Raw genomic sequence first — 24,928 nt, 5'->3', positions numbered from 1 at the left:
TAGTCTTTACACCTTCCAGTCAGCCATCCTCCTCATTGCCACTGGCTCTCTCTGTAAAGCACAGATACCTTCATATTACCTGTTTGGTTAAACCTCTGAGTTCTTCGTTGTCTTTAAAATCGGACTCAACCTACTTTACTAATTCCATCTCTTGCCACTTCTCTGCTGAAGTGTCAGCTTTTTCAGAGCATGGACTTTTTCTTTTTTGTTTAAATATCTCCTTTTCTGAAGTCTTCTCTGGCTCTATCCAAGTCTTATATATGTCGCCATGCATTTTTTTCCCCCTCATTGACTGCAAGCTGAGGAAAGACCATGTCTTATTCATTTTGCATTTGACCCAGTATCTAGGAGACCACCTGGAGTAGAGGAGGCATACAGTGGTTGGATGGATGAATGAATATTAGAGAGGGGGAAATAGATTTTGAGGTCTCCATGTAGTGAGGGAGACTGAAGAAATGACCTAAGAACCATGAAAATAGATCAACAAGTATAAATAAGGTACAAGGAAGTAAATAGACATGATGATGTAGAATGAAATAATTAGAATAAAATGGGAGTCAATCAGAAAAGGCTTCCTCAATTTGGATTTTGAGATGTGTTTGAAGAGAGGAAAGGGACATAACTTGAGATAGTAGGAGCCTAGAAGCATGTCATGGAGTTTGGTTGAGCCAAGGCATGGTAAGTAATTAGTGTGTTTGAAGCCTGTCTACTCCAGAGCTCAAGTTCTGCCTTTTTCCTGGCTCCTCCCCAAGGGGGTATGCTTGCCCACTCTCTATATTTTGATGTTTCCCAGGTCAGCCCCAATGTAGGACTTTATGTTCTAAGTTCCTGTGAAAATAAGCAAACAAAACTGCCCTGTGTGATTGAACACTTGCTAACCTTGGTCCTCGAGGGAAATAAACTTCCCTTTTCCCAATAAAACAGAACTGCTCCCAGCGCTTTAAGCCAGAAAAGAAGCCCTAAGGTACTAACAGAGCATTACTGCTTCTTCACAAAAGTATTAGCATTTTTTTTTGTGTGTGTGTGTGAGAAGATGGGGATCCAAAGAGGTCAAGAATGTATACTAAGTGAGATCTGAGAAATACAGTGTAATAGCAGAATCCTGACTTAGCCACACCTGTCCCCCTCCTCAAAGAGTATATGCAAACACCCATGATGCTGGACAGTCACTTTGTAGGATTCAGATCATTGCTGCCTCCAGCACTTGCGGGATAGAAAAAATAAATAGATTATACTACTGTCTCTCTAAAAATGGTCCCCACTTTAGGAATAAGAACATTTTACACAGCGGAAGGTACATCTGAAGTCCTACGAAAGAATCTCTTGACTCTGGGAGATGGCAACAGTTTTTCTTTTAGAGTAACCTAGTTTTTTTAAAGATTTTGTTTATTTGACAGAGAGAGACAGAGCGAGAGAGGGAACACAAGCAGGAGGAGTGGGAGAGGGAGAAGCAGGCTTCCCGCCGAGCAGGGAGCCTGAATGGGGGCTCGGGACCATGACCTGAGCCAAAGTCAGACGCCTAACGACTGAGGCACCCAGGCGCTCCAGGATAATCTAGTTTTTACAGTGTCCATTTTCTCTGAATGCTGTGTGCCCAACGCACTCCGTTTCCTGAATACCCAGTCTTACTATCTCCTGGTAGAGGCAACATTATGGTAGCATTCACTCACTGCACGTTTTGAGGGACTGGGTCCTGAGCACAGCGGTTCCTTCTCACCTCCTAATGCAAACACAGGTTCCTATGGCCGGCAGCGGGAGAGTCTCCTAAGGGGCTCCTGATGTACGTGGAGGCTTCCAGATCCCGTACACGGTTGCCACTCTGCCAGAAAGTCTCTAGATGGCAACGAAACGTTAGAGCCTAAACTGAAGTAATTCCTCACCAGCAGGGGGGCTTCCCGGGTAGGCACTGCCCAATCTCTGGGGGTATCACACTAGAATGTGGTGATGTCACACTGACTGGGATGACATTTTCCAGCTGGACCCCCCTACCGCCACCAAGCACCTTTAAATCGCCGCGGAGTCTGTCGCCCGGAGGGGGCGGGGAATCCGGCCCCCGCACTCGATCCACGCTGGCTCCCCACGGAGGCCCCCCCACTCCCACTCCCATCTGTACTATGCGGTCGTCCTAATCCGCCGGCTCCTCGACACTTCCGCCTCAGTAGGTGTCATGGCGCGGGGCTGGTGAATGGTTCCCGCGGGGCGGGGCCGCCGGATGGGGGCGGCCGCTCTGCGCTCGGCTCGTCGGGTCTGGCGACAACGGCGGCTGCGGAGCGAGGGGCCCGGCGGTGGCCCCGGACGGCAGCGGGAGGCCGAGGCGGGAGCGCGCGGGGCTGAGGCGGCGGCGGCGGCGGCGGCCAGGGGCCGGGCGGCGGAGCGGGCGGGAGGCTGAGGGGGCTCCCCCAGCGGGACGGGCGCGGGGACGGCTCCGGGGGGCGGGGGCCGGGGCCCGGGCCGGCTCGCGCGGGGGGTATGATGACCCGGCGACGGGGCCCTGGATCTCGTCTCCTCCGCCGCCTCCTCACGGCAGCCCCAGCTCGCGGCTGAGAACCAAACCCACCGGCGGTGAGTTGGGCCGAGCGGGAAGGGGCCTCGGCGGGGAGCGAGCTCCCATCCGCTTCCCGAGGCGGGGCCGGGCGGGCCGCGGGCTCTCCGGGGCGCCTGGCCTGCGGGGGGCGCCTCCCTGGGCGCGCCCCCACCCGGGACCCGGCGCCCAGTCCTGCGGCCCGGCAACTCGCGGCCGCGGAGGAGCTTGCGTTCCCGGGAAAGCGGGGCGGCTCCGGGCTTGTTTTCGGGGCAACTCCCCCTGCCTCCTGCCACTTCTCTTCGGGGCGTGTTGTTGTCCTCAGATGACAGGGGGCCGCCTTGCGCCTCCTCACCCGGCCGGTTTTTCCCGGCCGTGGTGGCAGGTTCCCAGCGTGTGGCTTGTGCGTGTGTATTTCACAGCTCTGCTTATCACCATGGTTTTGGGTTATTTGTGCTCTTTGCGACCAGGAAGCGGTGTCTGGAAAGGACGGCGGTGGTGGGGTGGGTGTGGAAGCTTTTCTATCCTCTCCGCTTCTGTTCTTTAATCGTTAGGTTTGTAATTTGTAATGATGGTGGAGACTGCGTGGGACCAGCCCACCTAATGTGTGTCAGTGCAAGGCGGATTTAGAGGTCTGGCTCAGAGGGAAACTTTTGCTGTCTGTCGCCAATTTCCCAAAGCTTTCGTTTAAAGAAAAAAGAGAGAGAAAAGGTGGGGAAACAACCAAAAAAAAACTCTTGGGTAAGGCCCGCGCTGTTCACAGGTCTGTGGGAAAGAGGCCCTTTTTGTGTTTAGCAACCAAGACTTGGGGCTCGGTCTCCAGGAGCGCTGGTCTAACCTCCAGTTTGTTGTGGTGACAAATCGTGAGCGTTGGCCTTGTGTTTATGCTGGACGAGTTTTCTTTCCTGTTTAGGTGGGGGAAGGGAGGAGGGGCTCGAGAAGGGGAAAAAACAATCCTGAGCCTCAGTATGTCTTTCCTCCCCTTAAAGCACTCACTCAGTTGTAGATAGACTTCGTTTTGAAGCAGCCCTAGGTGCTTTTTCTTAGTGACACTTTGGGAATTTTCAGTAATTGCATCAAAATAGTCATTTCAACTGTAGACTCTTCTGCCCAGTCTATCCTTTATCTTATTTGTTCCCTAGTAACTGATGAAAACAGCAGCCTGGCTTCCTGCTCTTGATGAAGTGGGGTTAAATTAAGTGGCTGATGCCCTCAGCAAAACCTACAATTTTGCTCTTGTTTGTGTAAAGCTATTTTTTGATTCCTGGTCTGTAGTGTGTGTGTTTTAAAGATCGTAGAGAATTCAAATCATGACAAGCTTTTACTTATATAGGTCTAAAGCTTTCTGTAAAACATTTACAAATCTAACAAGTCCTATTACCTAATAGTTATTCAGGTGGTGATTTTGGATCTTTACGTGTAACTCAGAGTTCTGTGTTACAGTACTGGTATGATGAAGTATATCATTGACTTTAAGATACTGTTCCTTGCTAGGAGGATATTTTAGTAAAGTAACTTGTGGTTGGAACTGGAGGCGGCCAAGCCAGTAAAGCATCTGATGAGTAAAATGGTGAGTGAGATCTTGTAAATATGTATACTGGCCCTAGTTGGTAAGTAGGACTTTGCTAGTGATACTCATAAATAGTTTATGCTATTTTTGGATTTTGTAGTTTTAGGGATTGTAGAGTAAGTTGATTGGTAACTTGAGATTTTAAACCAAACCAGAACTCCCTCCTAAAAGAAACAAAGATAATCTCAAAATTCACAATTCTCTGGAAAACAGAATTTCTTCATTCTGTGGTTTTGTTTTCATAAGCACAGCTCAGTCAGTGGTTGTGTTGGGAGAAATCAGTGAGCCAAACCTGCCTTGTAAACTTCTTACACTTGGAACTTGCACAACTTGTTGTTAGTTATATATTGTAACTGGTCCTTTTGTAATTTTAAGTAATTTTGCAAACATGAACTTCCTGATCTGCCCTTTTATGTTCATTTTCATCTGTATAAAGCAATACATATTTTTTTAACTTTTTTTTTTCAAGTTACAGTTATTAATTTCTCCCCAGTTTCTTCCCTTAGGTTTTGTGCCATTCTGAGCACAAGCCATCAAAATAATTTTTCCTTCAAGTACCACTTCAACAATCACTGATTTGCTTTTTGGTTCCTTTTTTATTCCTAATTTCCCAGCTCCCTAAATGACTTAGTATTTTTGTAGAGCATAATTTGGCTCTGTAAAAAAACTTACATCCTGTTTTTGTTTCTTTGTTTCTTTCTTTTTTGTGTGTGTGTGTTACATCACCTAAGCAACATTCTATCTTTGAAGATAGGGAAACTTGGTATATTTCTTTTGGATTTTTTAAGGGCACCTGGTAGGTATAGTGCTTTCCCAGAGTGCTTAATGAAAAAGAATCAGAAGACCTGAATTCTTTGCCAGCATTGCTACTCATTAGCTCTATGTAAAACTTGTTTGCCTTTCTTGGGTCTCCTTTTTCTCATCTTGGAATTAGGGGGTTTTGGAAAGAGTCTCATAAGGTCCGGTTTAGCTGTAAGAATCCTTGTACTTTTTTGCCAGTGTCTTCTGCTTCAGTCAGCTCCATCTCCTTACTTGAAACAGTTTTTCATTTTTCCACATTCCCTGGCATACTGGCAAAAGTTATCTCATTCATCTGAAAGAAGTTATTCTGCCTTCCATCTGCCAAAGTGTTGTTACCTTATTTAAGTCCTAGTTTCCTTAGGCCTTTGCTGACTGATCTAAACAGGGTCATCTCACGTTTATGTTCCATATTGATGTATGCTTTTTAATTTGATGTTTTCCTTATGCTTGAAAGTTTTCGAGGTACAGCTTTCTTCATTCTAAATTTTATAGGCCTTGTAAACTGTTCGTGCACATACCAAGATCGTACCTTTTTTTTTTTTCAAAGATTTTATTTATTTATTTGACAGAGGGAGGAGAGAGACAGCGAGAGAGGGAACACAAGCAGGGGAAGTGGGAGAGGGAGAAGAAGCAGGCTTCCCGCGAAGCAGGAGCCCGACGCGGAGCTGGATCCCAGGACGCCGGGATCATGACCTGAGCTGAAGGCAGACGCTTAAAGACTGAGCCACCCAGGCACTCCCCAAGATTGTACCTTTTTACCAAAGATAAAAAAAACCTACTTTTTTTTGTTCTGTTGCTATAGAGTCATCATTCCAAATAAATAGCAGGGTGATTGAAATTTAGGAAAAGATATCCTGCCTAGAAGGAAAGCACCCATCAGCTAGTTTACCAAAATATTACAAAATATTGATTATATGACTGTAAATTACATAGAATTGTAGGGTTACTCTTTCATCAGCTAACACCACTTATTCCACGCCCTCTCTTTGCATACTGGTTGGGCAATTGGCTTGGTTCCTTATGAAGGAAAGTGTTACAGGAAAGGGGTGGGGAACTTCCATTCAAATGGTGTCCTTAGGGTTTCACGCTTATTTTTTCCTTCTGTATCACTACACTTAGAAAACTAATTTAGGTATTCTCTTGTAGACAAGAGACTATAATTTCTATTTCACTTGAATATTTCTCTAATTTAGTCAGTATGACACCTGAGATCCCTTTATGTTTATATATGGAGAGGTAATGATCTCTTTCTAGTCAACAAACATTTGACACATACCATATGTGATAGATGCTGGTGATACCAAAAAAAAAAAAAAAAAGATACCTACTCTGGTACTGAGAATTGCCCTCACAGAACTGACAATTTAAGAAAAGTCAACTTTTTTTTTTTGAGAGAGAGGGAGGGAGGAGGGGGAGGGGCAGAGAGAGAGAATCTTAAGCAGGCTTCACACCCAGCGTGGAACCTGTTACAGGCCTCAGTCTCACAACCTTGAGATCACGACCAGAACCCAGATCAAGAGTCAGACGCTTAACTGACTGAGGTACCCAGGCGTCCTGAGAAGTCAACTTTTAAATAGTCATGCTTAGAATAACATTTAGGGTGGCCTCATGAGTTAATATGCGATCTGGCCCTTGTCTCCCTCTTTGGGCCCTGTTTCTATTATTTTCTCTCCTGTTCTATTCAAATAGGCCAAGAATATGCCTTGGCACTAACTGTTGTCATTCCCTGGAATGGCTCCTTCTTGTCAGTTATATGTTAGCTTAAGTGCTACCACCTGACAAGGCCTTCCCTGACCACCAAATTTAGAGTACCTCTGCCCTTCCCACCGTCTCTGTCACATCGTTGTGTTTTGTTTTCATCGTAGCATTATCACTAGCTACTGTCTTCTTGGGTGTGTGTGTGTGTTTGTCTTCCCAGAAGAAAGGTAAATTCCAGGAGACAAGGGATCTTGTCCTTCTGGAACACCACTGTTATCCCTAGTTTCTAGAACAGTGCTGGGCACATAGACTAGGTACTCAATATATGTTTGTTAAATGAGTAAATGACATAAATAAGTACAAGTGTGATACGTACTAAGAAGTGGTAGAGGATGCTGTGGGAGCCTTTACCAGGAAACCTAAGCTAGTACAAAGTGATCTGGGCAAGGCTTTCTGAGTGTATTTGTCAGCATAAGCCTGACTAAAACATACATAGTCTAGGAAATTAAGTTTTTCTTTCATGTAACAGCCTGAAGTAAATGTTCCAGGTTGAAGTGAGCATTCTTGGTGGGCAGGTGGCTCTGCTCTTACAGAATCATTCAGAGACAGTTCTTTCCATCTTACTGCTCTGTCATCCCTTGAGCATTGTTTCATGGTGGAAGCTGGGTCTCCATGGGTTTCTGCTGGTAGAGATGGAAAGGAACACAAAAAGCTAACCCACACATCACTCTGTCTGTTGGTGAGAGGGGCTGGTGAACATAGCCATGTGCCTGAGGTGAAGGAGAGAGTAGATTTTGATCCAAACCAACAGCCTATACCACACTGAGAAAAGTGAGGTTTAAATGGAGACTGACAGGATAAGTAGAAGTTAGAAAAAGAGAAGCCTGGGAGGGGACAGTGAAGTTCAGAGAGGGAGGGACTGTTCTGTGTGAGGGAACTAGGATGGGAGAAATAAGGCCTACTGTAGGAACCCAGAGAAATTTAGTGCTACCGGAAATTGAGAGATTTAGGACTTTATCTCAAGGTTTTAAGCAGGAGACAGATAAGCATTTTTTAAAAGCTTCAGTTGTAAGGTAAAGAATGAGTTGGGAGAAGGGAGTTTAAAAGGGGGGCTTGAGAGTACCATTTGAAGGAAAGCAAGTTAGGCTGTTGAAATAGTCCAGGACTGGGTGCCTGGGTGGCTCAGTTGGTTGGGCGACTGCCTTCGGCTCAGGTCATGATCCTGGAGTCCCTGGATGGAGTCCCGCATCGGGCTCCCTGCTCAGTGAGGAGCCTGCTTCTCCCTCTAACCCTACCCCCCTCATGTACTCTCTCTCTCTCTCTCTCATTCTCGCTCTCTCAAATAAATCTTAAAAAAGAGATTGTTAAAAAAAAAAAAAAAAAAGAAATAGTCCAGGATTGTCAGCAGGGGTGGAGAAAAATGGGTGGAGTGGAGAGATAGATGGTGTTGTGGTGAAGGAGTTTTCTTCCCAAAACTACTCCTTGCTTTATTTTTACAGAATGTGTTTTCTTATTTACCTACTTTAATGATGTGAATATTTTTTATATATCAGTGTGCTGGAGAGAAGATGTATATCTGTGTACACATCAGCTGAGGACAAGTGCCAGAGGAAGCAATCAATATACAGTACTGATTTTAGGTTATTTGGTCACCAATTGTTAAATTGTATCAAAGAGGCAAAGATGATGCTAAGCGAAAGCAGTAGGAATTTATTATTGATGTGGAAGGTGGAAGCTACCTGAAGAGTAAGGGCAAATCACTGACAGATGATTACCTTGGTTGTCATAACCAACTGTTCCATTCATAGTTATAATATTTGAATCATTTGTAGTAATATTACCTACCTATAGTGCCCATAATGTGGGGCACTCTGTAAATGTTTGATAGATGTGACCACGGCAGGGAGTGGGGGGAAGCCTTTAATTTGATTGTTTTTGAAAGCCTTAGGTTCTAGCAAGACTCAGTTTTCTTTAGCAATATGTGCAAGTACTAGTAACCTTTTGCCTGTTAGTCCTAGTTCCCGATTAATGCAGTGGCCAAATTTGTCAGTATGTTTAGATAGTTAAATCCTTGGAAAGTCAGGTTTGAAATGAAAAGACTAGTTTATTACTAGAGTCAAGAGGTGCAACATTTTAAGGAAGTCAGAAGTAACTTTTAATTTATTGGGAGCTGCTCTCCTGCTCTTTGAGAATATTCTTAACAGAGTCTGATACATAGTAAGTTTTCCACAGATGTTAATTCTGTTCCATATTTTTGTTTGGGAGGCCTCACCCTAGAAAGAAAATTGCTTCCCCACTTTGCAGAGGCAGGTTTTATGGAACATAGTATCTTTATCTTATGTCTAGAAATGGCTGCTTTTAGCTGAATTTCAGGGTGTCGTATAGATAAGAGTGTTGATTTTTCTTTTTTAAAAATTTTATTTATTATTAGAGAGAGAACACGAGCAGCGGGGAGGGGCAAATGGAGAGGGAGAAGCAGACTGCCCACTGAGCGGGGAGCCTGACATGGGGCTCAATCCTAGGACCTTGAGATCATGACCTGGGGGCAGATGCTTAACCAAATGAGCCACCCAGGTGCCCCAAGAGTGTTGATTTTTCCAGGCAGTTTTGATTTTGTATTTTCTTCTCACCTTGTGCTGGTTGAGGTCAGGATGAGTCTCAGCCATACTGGCATGAAACTGATTTAAGTACCACACACCCTTACTGTGGGGAAGGCCAGTGAAATTCTGGGTTTTTCTTTCCCTGTGGGTGGACTTAAAAGTTTGTCTTACTGAATAAGAATTGCATTCGTTTATGTACTTAAACTTAGAGAAAAATTCCTAGAACTTGTGCATTTTGCAGTGCTCACTGTGAAGATTTGATGGGGTGAAAAGTTGTCCATAACATTACTCTGGTAAATGCAATATTTTAATGGGTGTCTAGTTATGAACATACTTTTAAAAATTTGATATTATACTTCATGAATTCTTTTCAGTATTATTACTTTAAGCTTTCACATTCTTAGATATAGCTACAAACTGCAAATTTTGCATTCAATTCTTTTATCAAATACTTTTAGGCACATAAAGGTTGTGCTCCTGTTTCTTGATAGATTGTTAAAATTAGTAGTTGAACAGATATGCAATGGAAAACAAATTTCAAAAATTTGCTTCCTTTCATTGTTCAAAAATTGGCTCAGTTTTATGATAGACGAGAAGTATTTTTGCATATATTTTAATAGGTAAATTTTGTAAAGGTACTACGTGGTTTCACATTTTTATTTTTAATTTGTTACTATGTCAGTGATATAGGCAGAACAAGAGGACTTGTAAATTTGTAGCCTTGGACTTAAATTGCACTGACTTTAGCTTTTAATTTACACTTTTTTCTCTTCAGGGTTCACATAAATTATGGAAACTCTTGTTTAAAGTAAATCCAGACCACATCTTAGAAATTGAAGGCTGGGGATTTGTTCTTCGTTCCAGCTGTCTAGTCCAGTGCAGATGGTTTTTAGTTGCATTCAGGCCCAAAGAAATGTACACATTGCTTTTTTATGTTCTGTAACGTCCTTTGTCACACTTCCTTCCTTTCCTGTTGTGTGTGTTTATTCTCTTATGACTAATAAAATTATACTATGTGTAGTATAGGAGACTCCCCCTACGTCTCTGCACAGGTAAAAGGAGGGACATTTGAAAATCCTGCAGTTTGAGTGGTAGGGAGTAGATATGAGCTTGGTAGGCAGGGGTCAAAAACATCCAACAAATACTGCGTGTCTGAATATTGCCAGAGTCTCTGTGGTAGTTCCTGGTGATAAGCAAAGAACAAGACCGATATGGTGCCTATCATGGAATTTACACTGTAGCTGGAAATGTGAGTAACGTTAAATAAATAATTTCGAGTTGTAAGGGAGGAACGAAATGCTATGGGAGTGCGGGGTGGGGGGTGGTTGGTGGTAGTTGTGGGGAGTGTGTGTGTGTGTGTGTGTGTGTGTGTGTGTGTGTGTGTGTGTGAATATGAATGGTTTTCCCAGAAGAAAATCTTCAACACATCAGAGGGCCTTCCAAGAACTGAAAAGGGCAGTATGGCTGGAATGGAGGAATCAAGGTGGGGAGATTTTGGAAGACAACAACCAGATTTTTGGAGAGCTTTTTAAGGCAGATTGAGGATTTTGGATTTTATCCACAAAGCAATGGAAAACCCTGGAGGCAGGGGGAGGAAGGTGGTTAAGAAAGAAAGAGCAGTCATCTGATTTGCATAGTTTAAAACAAAGATCCCCAGAGTGCATTCAAGATTAGTTGGAGGCTACTGGCTCTTTGAACTAGATTGGTCCCAATGGCTGATTTTGAAATATACTTAGGAGGTAGAATCGGTAAGATTTGGTTATAGATTAGAGGTGGAGTAGTAAGGGAGGAGGAGAAGTCAGGGTAATAATGCCAAATGAATTCCAGGCACTGAGCACTTTACATATATTAAATAATTTAATTCTCAGAATAACCCCATGAGGTAGGTATTATTATCACCAGTTTATAGATGAGGAAACTGAGACTCACTGCCTCTCTGGGTTTTGGCTTGAGATGTTGGGGATATATGGTGGTGTCATAATTGAGATGGAAGACTAGGGGTGGGGTGGAGGCTCATAAGTTTAATTTTGGACGTGTTAAATTTGAGATGTCAGCAAGGTATCCAAATTGCAGTGTGGAGTGGTTATTTGGAAATAGGAATTTGGAGTTCAGGAGAGAGAAGTCTGGGATAGAAATAAAGATTTGAGAATCTTTTGCAGATGACTAATCCTGGGAAGGTAGTTATTGGGAAGGGGGAAAGTATGGAGAAGAGAAGAAGAATTAATATAGAGCCCCCGGGCATCTGAGGGTTATGTGGTTGAGAAGGGAGAAGATAAATAGGAAATGGCTTGTATGCTACTTCAGTTGTTTGAACTTTTTTCTGAAAGTATTAGCTTTGGGAGTCTTGGGGTTTATTGAGCTTGAGGTGTTTATGGGATATTCCAGGACAGAAAGCTGGGCTGTTCTACCCCCTTTCTCCATATTTTTCTAAGAGTAACTTCCTGTAGTTCTTCAGAAGATCCTCTCAATAGGCTCTCATCATCTTGATTACTTTCTTCTGGTCATTTTATCAGTGGTCCTCTTTACAATGTAGTGGACAGAGCTAGACACTATTAAAATAGTTAACTGAGCAGAGTAGATAGCCTTCACTTTGTCCAGCACATTCTGGACACTATTTCTTTGAACGTAGTTTAAGATTGAATTAGCTTTTGGTGGTGGTGGTGGTGGGGGGGAGCATTATTACATAATGTTTCTCTTACCAGCTGAAAGTGTTTTTCAAATACACGTGCTCCTGCTAAACCTTGTATTTCTTATCCTTGTGCTTTGTGCTAGTTATACTTTGGACTACGTAGGATTCTATATTTGTGTTAAATTTCATCTGCTTGATTTGTCTTGTAGTTTCTACCCTAGTGTGGTCTTTTTGGACCTGTTACTTAGCAATATATTGAGTATCCTGCCCAAATGATTCCTCTGTAAATTTTATAAGTGTGCCATCTGTGTCTAAATTTAAATAATTGATCAAAAAGCTCATCAGAGCGGGAGTGAACACAGAGCTGTGGAATGAGCTCTGGGGCCAAAGAGCCTGGGTTTGAATTCCAGTGCTGCTACTTAATAGCTGTGCTATTTTGGGCAAGTTACTTTAACCACTCTGTATCTTAGTTTCCTCATCTGTAAAGTGGAAATAATGATAGTATCTTTTCCAAAGAGTTATGGTGACAAATTTTAAATGAGTAATGCATGTGAAGTGCTTAGACGACTACTTGACACATAGTAAGTGATCAATTATCTAAGCTATTATTACTATTATGGTTATTATTTTATTAACTGTCATAGACGTTCATGCTCTTTTAACAATATTACCTACTGTTGCTGAGTCTCAAAGAGTGATTAAGGGTGTGTGATTAGACCAAAAAGTTGATCCTTCTGTAGTAGGAAACGTGTTTTGGAAAATGTATAAAATAAAACCCCAGCCAGATAGGTATATTTTACTTGCGGTTTTTCTAAACTAAAAGTTCTCTGATTTGTTAGTCGAGGGGTTGTGTAAAATTGAGGGTCTAATTCTTCCTCTCTCTCGACGTAGGTATGGCATCACAGCTGCAGGTGTTTTCCCCCCCATCAGTGTCGTCGAGTGCCTTCTGCAGTGCAAAGAAACTGAAAATAGAGCCCTCTGGCTGGGATGTTTCTGGACAGAGCAGCAACGACAAATACTATACCCACAGCAAAACCCTCCCAGCCACACAAGGGCAAGCCAACTCCTCTCACCAGGTAGCAAATTTCAACATCCCTGCTTACGACCAGGGCCTCCTCCTCCCAGCTCCTGCAGTGGAGCATATTGTTGTAACAGCTGCTGATAGCTCGGCCAGTGCTGCCCCATCAACCTTCCAAAGCAGCCAGACCCTGACTCACAGAAACAACGTTTCTTTGCTTGAGCCCTACCAAAAATGTGGATTGAAAAGAAAAAGTGAGGAAGTTGACAGCAACGGTAGCGTGCAAATCATAGAAGAACATCCCCCTCTCATGCTGCAAAACAGGACTGTGGTGGGTGCTGCTGCCACAACCACCACTGTGACCACAAAGAGTAGCAGTTCCAGCGGAGAAGGGGATTACCAGCTGGTCCAGCATGAGATCCTTTGCTCTATGACCAATAGCTATGAAGTGTTGGAGTTCCTAGGCCGGGGAACGTTTGGACAGGTGGCTAAGTGCTGGAAGCGGAGCACTAAGGAAATCGTGGCTATTAAAATCTTGAAGAACCACCCCTCCTATGCCAGACAGGGACAGATTGAAGTGAGCATCCTTTCTCGCCTAAGCAGTGAAAATGCTGATGAGTATAATTTTGTCCGTTCTTATGAGTGCTTTCAGCATAAGAATCACACCTGCCTTGTGTTTGAGATGCTGGAGCAGAACTTGTATGATTTTCTAAAGCAGAACAAGTTTAGCCCACTGCCACTCAAGTACATCAGACCAATCTTGCAGCAGGTGGCCACAGCCCTGATGAAGCTCAAGAGCCTCGGTCTGATTCACGCTGACCTTAAGCCTGAAAACATAATGCTGGTCGATCCAGTGCGCCAACCCTACCGAGTGAAGGTCATTGACTTTGGTTCTGCTAGTCACGTTTCCAAAGCTGTGTGCTCAACCTACTTACAGTCACGTTACTACAGGCAAGTGACAAATGCTAAAAAGCATATCTTAGGCTAGAGATCTGTCTTTATATTTAACATATATTACATAGAGCTACATACAGAAAAACAATGAATTTATTTATAGATTCCAAGGTAGAATAGGATAATACGTTTTACTTTATTCCTTGTCTGGCATTCCTATATGTAACATTATTTTATTTCTGAAGTTTTTATTTAACACTAGAAAAATTAATGCAGTTCGATTCTGAAGCTTGTTCCTAGTTGAATTATACTAGCATCTGGTTCCTTCTTTAGTACCATTATGCCTAATTTTCCATTTTAAAGGGTCTTTACAAATATAAAGATGTTTACTTATTTGTAATGAATTTGGGCATATGCTGCTACTTTTTCCAAGTTCCTTTCTTGGCAGGTAAAATGCTTTGGGAATAATTCCAGGTTTAACTCTAGCAACATTTCATTCTTTGACGTTTTCTTTCTTTTGTAATAGAATTGGATTTGATGATTGCTAAGAGCTCTTCCTGTTTTAACATCTCCATAATAGTTCTAACTTATTCAGTTATGACCTTATTTGGTTATCCTAGAATGTCCTTGACCCAAGTGCCTTATATTTTAGTGATTTATATTTCCAGATTGATACTTCTAACAAAGCTACGTTTTTAATATATAATAATTACTGGGATAGTTCTTAAATGCTGGTATATTACAATGTTGTCTGCTATAACCAAGGAGATTTACTGAGAGAAAAGGGGCAAGTCTTCTTAAATGAGCTTTTATTGTTCAATACCTCATTTATTTACTTGTCTAGTTACTAATTTTAAGGAATCTGATACTTAATTTTAATGATCATTAAATACAAATTGTCCACTCACCCAATCAAGAAGTGAAACAATAAACAAAAAAATAGGTAATCCACAGTACGTGTTTATCAGGAGATATGTCTAATCTGTCAAAAGCCTCTCTTAAATTTTGAGTAAATAGAAAGTTTGAGCTTAGAATTTTATATTATGTGTGAAAATAATAGAAGGATATTTTAACCTGTACAAGGCTCACATAATATGCCATCTACGTATTTTTTCTAATTGTGTAAAATCTGCCTAACATGAAGTTTACCATTTTAACCATTTTTAAATGTACCATTCAGTGTCATTAAGTACATTCACAGTGTTGTATAACCATCGCCACTGTTTCTAAATTTTTTTCATCACCCAAAACAGAAGCTCTGTAACCATTAAGCAATAACTCTACCTTTCCCCCTACGCCTGGTAACTTCTGTTTGACTTTGTGTTGCTATGAATTTGCCTATTCTAGATACTGCGCCTAAGTGGAATTATGCAATATTTGTCCCTTTGTGTCTGGCTTATTTCACTTAGCATAATGTTTTCAAGATTAATCCATAGTGTAAAATGTATCAGAATTTCATTCCTTTTCATGACTAAATAATATTCCAGTGCATGTATGTGCTACATTTTGTTTATCCGTTCCCTTGGGTTTCCACATTTTTGGCTATTATGAATAATGCTGCAGAGAACATTAGTGTTCAAGAGTTTAAGTCCCTGTTTTCAGTTCTTTTGGGTATATAGCTAAAAGTGGAATTGCTGGATCATATGGTAATTCTATGTTTAACTTTTTGAGGAACCACCAAATTGTTTTCCACTAGCAGTGCACGAGGATTCCAGTTTCTCCATCTTCTCATCAACACTTGTTTTTGTTTTTTTGAGGTTGGGGGGACAATAGCCATCCTTCTGTGTGTGAAATGGTATTCATGGGGTTTTATTTGCATTTTGCTAATGATTAGTGATGTTGAACATCTTTTCATTTGTTAGACATCTGTGTATCTTTGGAGAAATGTCTGTTCAAATCTTTTGTCCATTTTTGAATTGGATTGTTTTTTTGTGGCGTTGTAAGAGTTCTTTATATATTCTAGGTATTAATCCCTCTGCAGATAGATGATTTGCAAATATATCTTTAATTCCATGGGGTTGCCTTTTCGCTTTGTCAATGGTATTTGCACAAAAGTTTTGAATTTTAATGAAATTCAGTGTTTTTTTTTGTTGCTTTTGCTTTTGGTGTTAACATGTAAGAAATCATTGTCAAACCAATGTCATGAAACTTTTTCTGCTTTGCTTTCTTATAAGAGTTCTATAGTTTTTAGCTCTTATTTAAAAGAACATAAGAAATATAGACATAGATAGCTCTTGTATTTGGATCTTTGGTCTATTTTTAAGTTAATTTTTATATATGGTGTAAGGTAGCAGTCCAGTTTCATTCATTTGCCTGTGGATATTGTTTTCCTAGAACCATTTGCTTAAAAGACTATCTTTTCTCTGTTGAAAGGTCTTGACATTGTCATAATTCATTGACCACAAATACAAGGGTTTATTTCTTGGCTCTGTCTTCTATTCCATTGGTCTATATGTCTGTCTTTATGCCAGTACCACACTGTCTTGATTACTTGTAGCTTGGTAGTAAGTTTTAAAATCAAGAAGTGTGAGATTCTAGCTTTATTCTCTTTCAAGATTGTTTTGGCTATTTAGAGTCCCTTGAGATTCTGTATGAATTTTAGGATTGATTTTTTATTTCTGTAAAAAACATTGGTTTTTGAAGGGATTGCACTCAATCTGTAAATCATTTTAGGTAGTAATGACATCTTCTCAACATTACGTCTTCCAATCCACTCTTCTCTATTTTTATCTTTTCCTTTTATAGTTTTGTAAAATTCTGATTATTTCTTACTTGAGTGAGATGGAATAAAGAGATTCCTATAGCCTTGGTTTCTCGTTTCATGCTGCTCTAGGCAGTTTGGCTAATTTTGAGAATCTTACCTCCATTTAGTTATTCACAACTTGGAAGATTTAGGTTCCAATTAGTTTTTCTTTTAGTATTCTCCTTTGAGCAATCCCACCACCACCCACTCAGGTATATATACAGAAACACTCTACAGGTGCACTTAAGAGCTCAGTTCTGCATCTCGTTTGGAGCATTGGGGAGGTAGGAGGGAGGGCACTGCTGAGGGGTGTGGAGGCTGATCCGCTCTTGCTTCTTGATCTCTTCTCTAGTCAGTGCCTGCAGGTGTTCTTTAACTATTTGCCTTGTCTTGTGGTAACGGAAGCAATGTTAAGATTGAAAAAGCGATAGAAATAACAATTATTTTGTGAAATAATTTTGATGGAATTTTCTCTTAAAGGGTAAAGGAGATTTGGGGGGTAAATAGTTCTGGCTGCTTAGCTATCTCTAATAAGTAATTCATTTGAATAATTTTCAGTGTTAGGTTGCTGATCTTTGCCCCTTTCCCTTTCCCTATCCTTTTGATGTATTTTTTTTAAGTTTTTTTTTTTTTTTAATTTATTTGAGAGAGAGAGAGAGCATGAGTAGCGGGGAGAGAGAGAAGCAGACTCCCTGCTGAGCAGGAAGCCCAGTGTGGGGCTTGATCCCAGGACGAAGGCAGATGCTTAACTGACTGAGCCACCCAGGCGCCCCTTGATTCATTTTTTTTTTTTTTAAGATTTTATTTATTTGAGAGAGAGGGAGAGCACATAGGGAGAGTGAGAGGGAGAAGCAAACTCCCTGCTCAGCAGAGAGCCCGGCATGGGGCTTGATCCCAGGACACTGAGATCATGACCTAAACCAAAGGCAGACGCTTAACTGACTGAGCTACCCAGGCACCCTATCCTTTTGATTTAATTTAAGATGTCATTTGAGTAATTCAATTATGTTTTGTTTTTATAGGAAATAAGATTTACAGATTTTTAAGTCCATTGGTAATTACTCTTCAACAAATCATCCTGCAAATCCATTGCATTTAAATCATCCTGCAAATCCATTGCATTTAGTTCTTGACTAGAGGAGTAATTGTGAATGGAGCTCCGTTTACCCCTTAAAAACAGGAGTTCTTCCTGCGTATTACTGAGTAATTACTATGCATACTGAAGTTCAATGTCCAGGGCTTGACTACATTTAGGATTTTTTTTTCATTTAGGATTTAACATGAGTATTCTCTTGTGTCACAGTAATACTTGATAATGAACCTCAGGCCAATGGAATAGCAGCTCAGGCATTCCTTCTTTACCATTAGTTTTATCCACAGTGGTCCTCTTTGTGTTGCTTTTAGAGTCTGTTAAGTCCTCACCCTGGTGTCTTTCAGAAAACATCTGTGAAAGCCAGACTTCCCCTTACCTTCCTTTTTAGTTTACATTGCTTCATCCTCTTGATAACATGCCAAAATATTATCAGTTGACATAAATTTTTGCCACCATACTGTCTCTGTTGGCTATGGGCATGGCTAAATGCCTTAGGCAGTGGAAAAAATATACTTTATTTCCTGGCCACCATAAATGTAGATGTAGACTACTTCCAAAGAAGTTGCTGTCTTTGGGGTTTGAGTTTAGGCACAAGGGTTTGCCATGCTTACAAGCTCAGTGCTTTTCCATTCTGAACAAACTAGCTGGCTTTATTAAAGTTAAGAACACTATATTTGTTATGTATGGAAGGACAAGGGCTAGAGAAGGAAAGCATATTTTCAGTTTATCCTAGACAAATAAACATACTATAGTTTCACCTAAGCCACAGATGCAGGAAGTTAGGCTTTATGTAACATCTCTGATCTGGTAAGTTTGATGCCTCTGAGATGGACAGGAAGAAAGAAGAGTGTTCATGACATTGAGCAGAGATTAATTTGTGCTGTTAAGTGATTCTAACTGCAGCTTGTTCCACGTTCTAATGAAATAATGCTTTATGACATTGGAGGAATTGTTTAGTTTAAAGAGATTTGAAGTTGGAAAATCAAAAGGCAAGGATAGCTATTTCTGCTACCTGGTTGTAGTCATTAGAGCCTGTTTAGTATTTGTTCATTAAGGTTGGGATGTATTTTCAAAGAGGGGGCCCACTATGTCCAAAGTACAATTAATGCCATTTTCCTACAAAAGTGAATACTGCCAGTTTGTTTTTCCCCCTCTTCCCTGTGCTTCTGTAGGTCATCTTTTTTAAATGTCCAGTTAGAATGTCAAAGCTGGAAAGGGACCTAGAAGAGTAATTAACCTCCCTCAGCCTCCTATACAGATGAAGTAGAAGCAGAATTTTAGTGTTGAGAGTTTATATTGAGGGATTGAGAAATAATGGAGGCCAAGGGGAAAGATGATATAATAATGAAGATAGTACCAAGAATTATATTCTGAATTCAGAGTTTAAAACATTCAGTCTTTAGAGATGAACCTGCTTTAAATGTTCTGTTCTGTTCAGTAAAAGAAAATAACCTCAGTCTTTTTGCTTCTGAGAGTTTAGGTCAGTCAGCATTTCTAGTTTCTAATGATAGTGAAAAGCCCTCAATAGACTGAGCAACCTTATTTTATTTTTACTTTCATTGTTTTTTTTTCCTCCTTTGATACCTTTTTGTATGGTAGATGTAGTAGAGTTACTGTTTTAAGTGCGTTTTTGCTGGAAATCCTTATCTGCTTTTGTTACTCCAGAAGCAGAGTGAGACCAAATGGAAAAACTGGTTCCAGCCAGTCTTTAGGGTTTTTTTTTTTTTTTTTTTTTTTTTTGTCTAATGGGGCTTGGGGGCTGGAATTAGTGTTTTTCTTAATTTCTCTGAAACTTTAAGCTTTGGAAGCCTAACAATTATCACATATCATTGCTACCTTTTTAAAGAAGTAAATTATTGGGTGGCCTGCCCCTCCCTGTGACCTACCTTTGGATTTTAAAATGTCTTCCTGGTATAGTGGGAATGGCAAAATCAATCTGTTGCTCTTCAGTTGATGCTTAGGAATGTTCTAAGCCCAGTTTTTATTTTGGCACAAAGCCATTTGCACTCTCCCTGCCAGCTATTTTTGGCACTGTCATGAACTTGGAAATTAATGATTCTGCTCACTGAAAGTAAAAATTTTGTCCCTTTTCAATTTTAGAAAAGCTTTTATGTTTCTGGATACTCTTATGCTCTAGTTTATTAATGCTCTTAAACTTGTGCCATCTTAAAAACATGCTGCAGTGGTTGGGATTTAATTAAACTCTGAAACTCCATCAGTAATATGTGGCTCTAGCCACCTGCAACAGGAATATCCCTTTTGAAGTTTGTTTCTTTGGCTAACAAAACCACAGTTCACATCAATTAGTATAAAAATTGGTAATATTAGTCCTTCCACTGATAGCTGTCAAATAGTGAAAGTCTCAGCAGGCCTGGATCATTCTTCTGCTATTTCTGTACTAGGACCAGGAAAGCCTTTAGATCCTATAAAGTCCTCTAATTTACCTTATTTTCTAAGGGCTACTTACTTAGAAAATTACTTGGGGGAGGATATTCTTATTTAGAGAAAAATCTTTATACAGTCCCTACTCAATCCTACCTGTCCCAGAGCAACAGTGTGCACATAATACATCGAAGTTGGACAAACCTAGGCACTCCACGAGGGGGGACAGCCCATTAGAGGGCTCCTTGTGAAGAGAAGTCTGCCGAGGGGTCTGGATCTGGTGTGCCCTTACAGATTCCAATTCTGTGACTTGTAAGAAGGAAGGAAATTGTCTGGAGATGATGATAAAATGTTTACGAGCTCAGCCCTTAGATCCAGATTGCTTGCGCTCCATCATTCAGTAATTGTGTGGCCTTGGGTAAGTTACTTAACTTCTCATCTGTAAAATGGAAGGGATACTTTATTACATAGCAGCTAAGATACCATTGATTAGAAGATGAAACATTTATGTACCAATAAGAAAGTAAAATCACTGCCATTAAGCTAAAAAATTACATCATCATTTGCAAGAATCTTCTTGATTTTAGAGATGTTAAAATATGAAAAAAAACAACCATGCATCTTAGAAGTGATGACTTGGGGTGCCTGGGTGGCTCAGTCGGTTAAGCGTCCGACTCTTGATCTCAGCTCAGGTCTTGATCTCAGGGTTGTGAGTTCGAGCCCTGCACTGGGCTCCATGCAGGGCATGGAGTCTACTTAAAAAAAAAAAAAGAATTGATGACTTAGCAGTAATATCTACTTCCGTAGGATTGTTGTAAGTGGTAAGTGACCACATTTGTAAAGAACTTAGAACAGTGCGTGGCACAGAGTAAGCACTATATAAATGTCATCTTTTATTATTATCGATATTAGTAATGCCTATTATTATTTATCTTCCCCCTTTTAAACCCATTTAGCTCATAATTTTAGTCATGGTTTGAAAAATGCCATGTACCACCATGCCAAATAGATTTATATAGGTGGATATATACAACTTCTACTTATTTGGAGACAGTATGGTACAACTCTGGGACCAGATTGCCAGGGTTCAAATTCTAACCCTTCAACTTATTAACTGTGATTTTGGGCAAATTACTTACTCTGTTTACCTCAGTTGCCTCTATAAGTGGGGATAATAATTTTACCTTGGATATGTTTTTATATATATATATATATGTACATATATATATATATAATATAGCTTTAAGTTTGTGGTATTATCTTAGTCTTCTCTTTAAGGCCCCCTAGGGTTAGGTTTCTCACTTGGAACATTAATGGAAGTGAATATTTCTATAGTGCTTTCGACCACTGTATCTCTAGGAAGGCATTTCTGTTACCAAGGGGTACTTATTGATCAGGTCATTTAATTGATTTTTCTATAATTAAAAAGGTGCTAAGAATAAAAATAAATTTGTGATCCCTTATCTGTGATTTCAAAATTCAGATTTCAAAATTAAAGAACTTTTTCTGAGTTTGGTGTAAGCTCATTTATTGGCAAAATCTATCTTGAACCAGTGTAAGGCTATTTAAAGTATTTAGCCAATAGTATAACCGTTCATTTGTTTCGTTGTGGAAATATTAATGTGTCTGATTATGGGGTGCTTCCCTAAACTCCATCGGGATTACTATGCAATATGTAGTTTTATGCATGGTGATACCTTTCTGAAATTGAAAAAAATTTTCAATTCCAAAACACATATGGCCCCAAATGATGGATTTTATATCAAAGATAGTTTTCAGTTTCTTTAATCAGTATGTACCTTGAGCTAATACTAAAATAGGATTTAGACAATAGTTAATTTTCCTGAATAACGTTTGTTTTTTAATTTGATATTTTTGTTTTTGCTAGAGCCCCTGAAATTATTCTTGGATTACCATTTTGTGAAGCTATTGATATGTGGTCATTGGGCTGTGTGATAGCTGAGCTGTTCCTGGGATGGCCTCTTTACCCTGGTGCTTCAGAATATGATCAGGTAAGAGTATTTATTGGGATGGAAATAGAATGCAAGTATTTACTAGTGAAATAGATTCTAGAGGAAGAGAAGTACTTACTAGTGAAGTATTTAGATATTAGGGAAAAAGTAGTCCAATTAGAAAGGATTTTTTTTAAAGACTAGAATTTTCTCTACTTGTTTCTTAGTCTGATATTATGTTTGCAATTTAACAATTTAAAAAGGTTTTTATTTCATATTACCTTAGATTGGTACTTTTCCAGATCTGTCATGATTTATTAGAGACTGGCTTTGGTTAACAAATGTGTCTTGTGAGTTTTTAAGATACGAAAGTAAAGAAGGATGAGGAGTTGGAATTTTAAGAGTGAACTTTGTCTCATTCAGAACTGTTACTTCCTCTTATACACGACATACACTGAAATAAGTTACTCTCTGCATACTGAAACACATTGGGCCCTGGAAGCTGTGATGTATACTGGGTTTCTGTAAAATAGGATTTAGGAGGGAAATCATATGAGTTGAGAAGTATTGTATAGAAGATGATCTATGTCTCAAAACAGAGAAGCTTTACAGGATATGCTACAGTTTCCCAAGGAGCTGGTCCTGAGGGAAAAGGTTTTGCCATGGACATAAATTGTGAATTCTTATTTCTTGTTCTTAAAAAAAAAAAAAATGGTTCTAATCACTATGCTGTAATCTCTTTAAGGGCATAGACTGTTTGATTCCACTAGTGTATCCTCAGCTCCTGACATTATGTCTGACACATAGTAGGTACATGAGGATATTTTGTTTTTTGTTTTTAAAGAAATAAATGGTTATCTGGAATTATTAAAAGGAAAAAAGAGTAAACAGTATTTTCCCCTATTCAACTTAGAATTTTGATTCCTTGATCCATTTTAGATCCACCTTCCAAAAATTTGACTCTTTGGGCATGTCTTTGATTGAAACAAAACATGAGTTGCTCATGTGATAAGTAACTGGTCACCTTGAGCTTTGTAATTTAGCCTTTCTTCTACCTCATGAGAGAGAAGCCAGCTTTCTTATTTTACAGTGACAAAAAAGTGTGAGGGAGATTAAATGATGCAAAAACACAGTTGGTTGAACTAAGCCACTGATTCTCCTTTTTGGGTCATAGACCCTTTTGAGAATCTGATGAAAGAGGGGTATGGATCTTTTCAGAAAAATTGATGTACAGTATTCTGAGTACAAATTTAGGGGATTCATGGATCCCTAATTAAGAAACCTTGCTCTGAGCAGTTACAGGCCCCCAAGTGCCATTCCTAGGCCAACCTTCAACCTTTGTAAACAGATTGGTATTGTAAATTTCCCTAGGAAGTGGAAACAAATGAAATTAGGTTTAGAAGCTAAGGTACAACTGGGGTTTTTTAAAATAAATGATCTGATAGTTTTGAGAGAATTTTGCCTAGTACATAGATGTGAAACTGTGGGTGGTAGGAGGAAATCGTTTTTCCCATGCTGAATAAATAGGATACTGCTGTTGTAGAGCAGGATTGGGGATAGGTTATCTTGGTGCATCTCTGGTTATACACAAAGATTTCTGTTGCAGGATCTCTGTTCTTATAGTCAAGTTTCTTTAAAACAACTTATATTGAGATATAATTCATATACCATACAATTCAGCCATTTAAAGTGTACAACTCCATGATTTTTAGTATGTTCACAGGGCTGTAAACCATCACCATGGTCAGTTTTAAAACATGTTCATCTCTCTGTAATGAAACCCTGTACCTCATTAGCAGTCAGTGCCCATTCTCCCCAGCCCCGACTTCCCCCACCCCTGGCAACCACTAATCTACTTTCTCTCTCTATAGATTTGCCTATTGTAGTTTATCATATTTATCACATACAATGTGTGGTTTTTGGGGCAACTGGGTGGCTCAGTCGTTAAGCGTCTGCCTTTGGCTCAGGTCATGATCCCAGGGTCCTGGGATGGAGCCCCGCATCGGGTTCCCTGCTCGGCAGGGGGGCTGCTTCTCCCTCTCCCTCTGCCTCTTCCACTGCTCGTGCTCTCCTGCTCTCACTTTCTGTCAAATAAATAAATAAAATCTTAAAAAAAAAATAATGTATGGTTTTCTGTGATGGGCTTCTTTTACTTAGCATGTTTCTCATCCATGCTGTAACCTATATCAGAACGTCATTACTTTTTATGGCTGAATAATGTTCCATTGTATATATGTATACCACATTTTGTTTGTCCATTCGTGTTGATGGACACTGAGTTATCTTTTGGCTATTGTGAAAAATGGTGCTATGAACATTGGCATACAAGTGTTTAAGTTCCTGTTTTCAATTTTTGGGGGTATACAGCTAGAGGTAGAATTGCTGGGTCATATGGTGATTTTATGTTTAAACAAACTTTTTCACAGCGGTCACACTGTTTTACATTCCTACCAGCAATACATAAGAGTTGCAATTTCTCTACATCCTTGCCAACATTAGTTATTTTCTTTTTTACTTTTCTTCTTTTTTTAAAACATAGCCGCCATCCTTATGGATGTGAAGTGATAATCTCATTGTGATTTTGATTTCCAGTCCTCTAACAATTAGTGATGTTGGGCATTGTTTTATGTGCTTACTGGATATCTGTATATCTTCTTTAGAAAAGTCTACTCAAGGGGTGCCTGGGTGGCTCAGTCGGTTGAGTGTCCGACTCTTGATTTTGGCTCAGATCATGATCTTGAAGTCCTGAGATCAAGCCCGAGTCGGGTTCTGTGCTCAGTGGGAAATCTGCTTAAGATTCTCCCTTTCCCTCTCCCCCTCCCCCCTGCACACATGAATCTACCCCCCCCCTGCAAAACAAGTCAGTCAGTCTTTAGAGAAGTCTGTTCAAGTCCATTGCCCATTTTTGAATTGGGTTGTTTGTTGTTGAGTTACAGGAGTTTATACATTCTGGTTATTAATCCCTTATTAGGTACATAATTTGCAAAAACTTTCTCGCATTCCTTGGGGTTGCCTTTTCACTGTGTT

The 24,928-nt window shown here is 40.2% G+C and overlaps 2 protein-coding genes across 7 annotated transcripts in view; one reads left to right on the top strand and one right to left on the bottom strand.

Annotated features, from left to right (window-relative positions):
• AP4B1 (adaptor related protein complex 4 subunit beta 1) overlaps window positions 1–2,176 on the bottom strand; it is a 37,436-nt gene extending 35,260 nt beyond the window's left edge. Inside the window, exon 1 of the mRNA XM_025872469.2 lies at window positions 1,718–2,176. The gene's annotated coding sequence lies outside the window, so the exon portion shown is untranslated. The remainder of the gene's footprint in view (window positions 1–1,717) is intronic.
• HIPK1 (homeodomain interacting protein kinase 1) overlaps window positions 2,029–24,928 on the top strand; it is a 49,742-nt gene continuing 26,842 nt past the window's right edge. Inside the window, exons 1-3 of one of the 6 annotated variants that reach the window (XM_025872464.2) lie at window positions 2,029–2,158; window positions 12,711–13,788; window positions 21,838–21,961. In XM_025872464.2, the coding sequence (XP_025728249.1) occupies window positions 12,713–13,788; window positions 21,838–21,961 (1,200 nt within the window). In that variant the 5' untranslated portion in view covers window positions 2,029–2,158; window positions 12,711–12,712. Of the gene's footprint in view, window positions 2,159–2,335; window positions 2,563–10,212; window positions 10,440–12,710; window positions 13,789–20,267; window positions 20,368–21,837; window positions 21,962–24,928 lie in introns of those variants that run through there. The other 5 variants (XM_025872463.2, XM_073896112.1, XM_025872462.2 and 2 more) reach the window with 5 other exon arrangements.

This window comes from Callorhinus ursinus, unplaced genomic scaffold, assembly GCF_003265705.2.
Source record: "Callorhinus ursinus isolate GAN/ISIS: 27379988/994484 unplaced genomic scaffold, GSC_fseal_2.0 scaffold9, whole genome shotgun sequence".
In the NCBI taxonomy this organism is placed as follows: domain Eukaryota; kingdom Metazoa; phylum Chordata; class Mammalia; order Carnivora; family Otariidae; genus Callorhinus; species Callorhinus ursinus.
The sequence above is the reverse complement of the archived record's forward strand: the minus strand, read 5'-3'. Positions and strand labels throughout refer to the sequence as shown.